The 5706-nt window shown below is 31.6% G+C and overlaps 1 protein-coding gene across 1 annotated transcript; it reads left to right on the forward strand.

Moving 5' to 3' along the window:
• Window positions 1-988: 988 nt before the first annotated feature.
• On the forward strand, window positions 989-2640 carry LOC133830831 (protein MIZU-KUSSEI 1). The gene has a single exon (XM_062260910.1). It carries the CDS (start codon window positions 1310-1312, stop codon window positions 2219-2221), a length of 912 nt encoding a protein of 303 aa, XP_062116894.1. The 5' UTR covers window positions 989-1309; the 3' UTR covers window positions 2222-2640.
• The last annotated feature ends 3066 nt before the right edge of the window (window positions 2641-5706 follow it).

The following is a 5706-nucleotide window of genomic DNA, read 5'->3' on the forward strand; positions in this document are numbered from 1 at the left end:
GCCATTACCACAGAATTTGTCAATAAAAAATATTACAAAATATTTTTTAATGAGTTGACAAAAAGTCTCAAAGCCTATTAAAAGGAAAAATAAATTTTACTTAAAGAAAAATTCTTTTATAAATAAAATGATATTTTCTCAATGAATATCAACGAAATATCAAGTAATAAAATTGTGATAAACATGATTTCTAGAGAATTAAGACTTAAGTAAATAAATCTGGAAAAAATTAGTTGTTGCGACAGATCATAAATATGTCGGCACAAGTGCGTCAAACTTGTTAAAAAACACTTTTAACTTATAAAATATATTATCTATTTAAGATTGCCAATTTAGGGTTTTACATATACTAATTTCTAATGTTTATTAATTTAAAATTAAAGATTTAAACTAGTATTAAAAAAAATTAAAAAAATGTCAAGTGTAATCGCTCTATTATATAACCCCAGTGATCCTTCTTCACGTCTATTTTGTCATTCGAAGCCTCACATCTCTACATATAAAATATGACTCGTAATATTAGACACATATTTAAGAGTACTCTTAGTCAACAAGACTATCCTTTTCAAATTGCACCCACCCAAACATTTTCAAAACGTCTTATTCAACATACAAAATCTGTAAATATTGATTTAACAGTATGAAGCTGATTTTAGTACCCTACAGAAGATATATACCATAGCAAACCTTCCGAATTATTGTATATATTTGAGGCTTGAGTGTGAAACAGTGAGATAGATATTGGTGATTATTTGTGGCCTTTGCTACAAACTTTATCACTGGTTTTTTTTTTTTTTTTGGAGAAGTTTAAGTCAAAAGATATATCAGTCAAGCAAAATCACTCTCTTCTTCCTTTCTCTCTCCTCTCTCTCTCTCTCACACACACACTACCCCACAGGAAAGTGAAAATACACACACATTGTCCCCTTAGATTCCTTTCTTTTCTATTTGAAAAAATAAATATGAAAATGAAAACAAAGAAAAACAAAAACAAACCCAACCCAATTTCTTTCTCTCTCTCTCATTTCCAAAATCAGTTTGTGGGGGCACCCTTTGTTTCTTTTGTCAGAATTCTGGGACTAATCTAAAGAGACATCAAATACAAAAAAATAAAACAAATAAATAAAAAAAAAAGCAAAAGCAATATCCTTACTAAACAATAAATAAAGGAAAAGAAAAAGACACCAGAGTTACTCTAAGCTCATCTTTTCTTTTTGTCTCTCCCTAAACCACCCTTCTTCTTCTTCCTCTTCTTCTGTTTAGAACTCTCTACTCTTTGCTATATTTCTCTCTTCATTTCCACTCTCACATGAAGACAGTCATGGCCAAAAACAATCTAGACTCCTCCTCCTCAAAACGACACTTCCACTGGACGAAGAAGGTCGGAAACGAAGAAAACGACGACGTTGAGCCTGAACCAAAACCCTCTTCTTCTTTTTCTGCGGATGAAGTGGAGAAGAAAAAGGAGATAGTGGCCGAGGTACTACAGGGTCCTACACCTACCGCAGAGCCAGACCCAGCTCGAAACGCAGCTCAGGCTCTAAAGAAGAAGCTCCCAGCAGTGGCAGTGGCCCGACTCCGGTCAGTCTTGACAGCCTTCGGGCGGAACCGAGCGGGGCTTTCTTCCGGACTGGGAAACCGGGTGGTGGGGACACTGTTCGGGTCGAGACGAGGCCACGTGCACTTCGCGTTCCAGAAGGACCCAAACTCAGAACCAGCGTTCCTGATCGAGCTAGCCACGCCGATAAGCGGTCTGGTCCGGGAAATGGCGTCGGGTCTGGTTCGAATAGCTCTAGAGTGTGACAAGGAGAGAGAGAGAGAGGAGGAAAAGTTGAAAAAAGGAGGAAGAGGAGGAGGGGTCAGATTGTTAGAAGAAAATATTTGGAGGACTTATTGCAATGGCAAAAAAAGCGGATTTGCTACCAGGAGGAATTGTGGGCCTAAAGATTGGAAGATTTTGAAAGCTGTTGAGCCCATTTCAATGGGGGCCGGTGTCTTACCTGGGCTTGGGCTTGTTGAAGAGAATAATAACAGCAATGATAACAAGGCTTCTGGGTCTGATAATGGTGGAGGAGATGGTGGTGGTGGTGGCGGTGAGCTCATGTACATGAGAGCTAAGTTTGAGAGAATTGTGGGGTCCAGAGATTCTGAAGCTTTTTATATGATGAACCCAGATAGTAACGGTGCTCCTGAGCTTAGTATCTACTTGCTTAGAGTTTGATTCACCTATATTTGTTTTCCTATACTTGTTCTAGTTTTTTCTTTTTGGGATATTTGGAGAAAGTGATTTAGTGGTTTTTTTGGGGGGGGTATTTTGGTAGTTTAGGGTGGAGGGCAATACAATATAGTATACCGTTAAGGTGTTGGGGGTGGGGTCAATGAAGGTGTATATGTATAGTGTTTTTCTTTTTGGGAAGGGGTTTAATCCTTTTATTAAGTGATTATGAGACAAAAGAGGCCAATGCAATCATCACTGTCTTTGCATTTTGGTTTTTTTTTTCTTTCTTCTTTTTCATCATACAGTGCTCAAGTTAGTATTGGTTTCAACTCTCAATCAACGATGAGAACAAAAAGATTGGCCAAATTTGTAAAGAAATTCCTGCTTTTATAATTGTATTTATTTTGTTTTATTTTCCCTTTTATTCCTTATCAATATCATTCTTGGAAAATTCATTTTATTTATTTCATTGTTTTCTACCTGATTATTCCTTGTCACTAAAAATGATATTAAAAATGATATTTGTACTAAATAAATGTATACAAATGGCTCCAGTCATTTTGCTTTAATGGCATACAATTTCAAGAAAATGTATACAACATTAAAAAAAACAAGAAAAGTTACACTAGAAAGATTGTACATACATGCATACATATAATTTTGCGATTTCATAATTTTCAAATAAATAATAATAATAATAATAATAATAAGAAGAAGAAGAAGAAGAAGAAGAAGAGGATAGATGTAACATTGCTTCTTTTTTGTCTGTGTAGGGAAGGGCAACATCAGCCATGACCATATATCTTCAATGATACGTTCATTGTCTCTATTTTACTTTACTTTTTTTTATTTCTTCTTTTTTTGAAACATTAGCTCTTATTCGTATCTCATATCACTATTTATGAGCTTGGATCCATTGAGCAATGATGTTACACACATACGACATATACCATGAGTTTTGTTTGAGCATTTGGTCTAAAGGTGTATAATGTGTTATTCCAATCATTGCTTTTGATATATAATTTAGTGTGGGAATGATCCCCATAACATTTTATTTTAAATGCTAATCATAGAAGTCATCAAAAGCAAAATTCAAAAGGGAAAATCCAAACCCAAATTCCTAACAGCAGAGTTGGCTTTTCTCCTATTGTTGACTGCTTTTTCCCAATCTCTCTCTCTCTTTTTTTTTGCTCTGTTTTTTTTTGGGTACTTTCATCCATGAGGAATAATGCTTTAAATAATTAATAACCTTTGAGTTTGATTCCTTCTGTTTAATTAGGCCACTTTCAACACTGTTAACTGCAACTTTTGATAGTTATGTCTCTTAAATTGTAAGTTCCCATATGATAATCTCTGCTAATAAATGCAAATCACTTCTTTTAACCTACTAATATAATAACAACTCTACTTATTGTATACATATTTGTGTATACATATTTGAGTAGCACTAAGAAAACTCTTTATTACACTTTTTTTAACACTCAGTTTCATTCATACATCACGTACGTGTAGATATTATTTAATTTTTTTTTTATATTTTAATACTTTTTTAAATCATCAATGAAGTGCATCTGTCATTCATTGATTTGAAAGAGTACAAAAAAATGCAATATAAAGTGTATTTAACATTTCTCTACATATTTATATTATGATGAAGCCGTTTGGTATGAGGAATTCATAGTTTTCATATTACTGGAAAAGTTGAAGAGGGTAATCTGATAGTCTAGAAATTTACATCATTGTGTTTGGTTGTACACTGTAATCTTATCTATGATTCATGTGAATATCACTTTCTGTGTTTCGTTGTGCATATGAATCTGTTAAGTTTTCATATTTTCATAAAATTAATATAATAATATATTTCATCAAAATAATTGATAAACAATTTTACTCATGAAATATTTTTAACAAAATTAAAAAAATACATCTATTGAATACTAGAATCAAGTATAATTTTTAAAATTACAAAAATACCCTTATTTTATTTTTAATAATATTTCATTTGTTATTTTAAACTAAAGTAATGATATAAATGTTTTACAAATCAATTTATTTAAATAAACAAATATTATTCATCATTTTATAGTTTGATATATGTATATTTGTTTTTATATTATAAGCTTCAAAAATAAAATAAGTTATTAACTAAAAAATTATTGGTTTAAGATTTTTTTTAAATAATAATAATAATAATAATTTTAAAGTGTTTCACATTCCTGGGTATCTAAAAACCATTTATCAGATGAGTTTCACTTGAACCTAGAATCAGGACAAGTTAAAACCCCTGGAGTACAGATTCCTAGGTTAGAAAATCTCAAACTCAGTATCATACATGAGAAAGTGTTCAGATTTTCATTCCTGTGTCCAGATTCCTGCATACCAAACGACCCGTAAGTGCTATCCATAGACACTATTTCAAACGCTGGTTAATTGTGTGACATGTACTCTTACATAATAAATGTCCCACAACATTAACTTTATTCCTATTTAGTCTCTCACTATCGTTTGTATCATTGAGGACATTTTCACCGAATTGATAGTGAGCTGTTATGGGAAAAAGGAGAAGATGTTATTTTTTCATGTGTTTACTTAAACAATTTGGAAAAAAAGTTAGAGAAATTTTTAAACATAAAACACAATTTCTTTTTATCACCCAATTAAAAGCATATATATATAATAATATTTTAAGATTGAGTTATTTTGACTAAAGACTAAAATGAAAATTATGCTCCATTAAATTTTCCCAACTTCTGATATATTGACACGGTTGCTAATTTTGCACATAAAATGAATGAAAATAGGAAAAAGTGTTTCCTTTTTCTAATAATTTATTCACCTATTTTTCATTATTTTGTACTATTCTCCATACATAATGTTTTAGCAATCATTTTTATTGTAAGATAGCAAACAATACATCACCTGCCCTAATAATAATTCATAGCTTTTGTTCAAGCATGAGTTCATAGTCAAACTGTCAAGATCTCATTATTAATTTTGATGTAAACGGTAAAACCATGATTGAATTTCAAATTTTCAATGGGAGAAAAATTATCCAAATAACAATTTATGGACCAAGTATGGACTATAAACTATCCAAATAACAATTTATGGACCAAGTTTATACTAGTGTCAAAATTGTTAAAAGCATATAAATATTAATATATTTTAGACTTCTAAAAATGTTACCATGTTTGTGATACTGACCTGTTATGCCAGTTTGTGTCATTCTCCTAGTTTCAAGGCTTTTTTTTTTATCAAGTATCAACCATGCTTTTTTTTTCTTCCCTTTCATACTAAAAAATACTAAAAATAAAAATAAAATAATAGAGAGAGAGAGCATTATTCAGAGGTTGTGGGTTGCAGCAGGGACAAAAACAAATCCCATAAGGAGATTATCTTAGCACATAACCCAAGAATCATCTTGATCATCTACTCATCATATTCTTCAAAAGATTCAAAAGTTGGCTGCTATTACCCCACTTCTTTAT

This window comes from Humulus lupulus, chromosome 4 (assembly GCF_963169125.1).
Source record: "Humulus lupulus chromosome 4, drHumLupu1.1, whole genome shotgun sequence".
Taxonomy (NCBI): Eukaryota; Viridiplantae; Streptophyta; class Magnoliopsida; order Rosales; family Cannabaceae; genus Humulus; species Humulus lupulus.

Excerpts from the sequence above, each read along its gene's own strand:
- LOC133830831 (XM_062260910.1), top strand. The coding sequence starts at position 1,310 with ATGAAGACAGTCATGGCCAAAAACAATCTAGACTCCTCCTCCTCAAAA.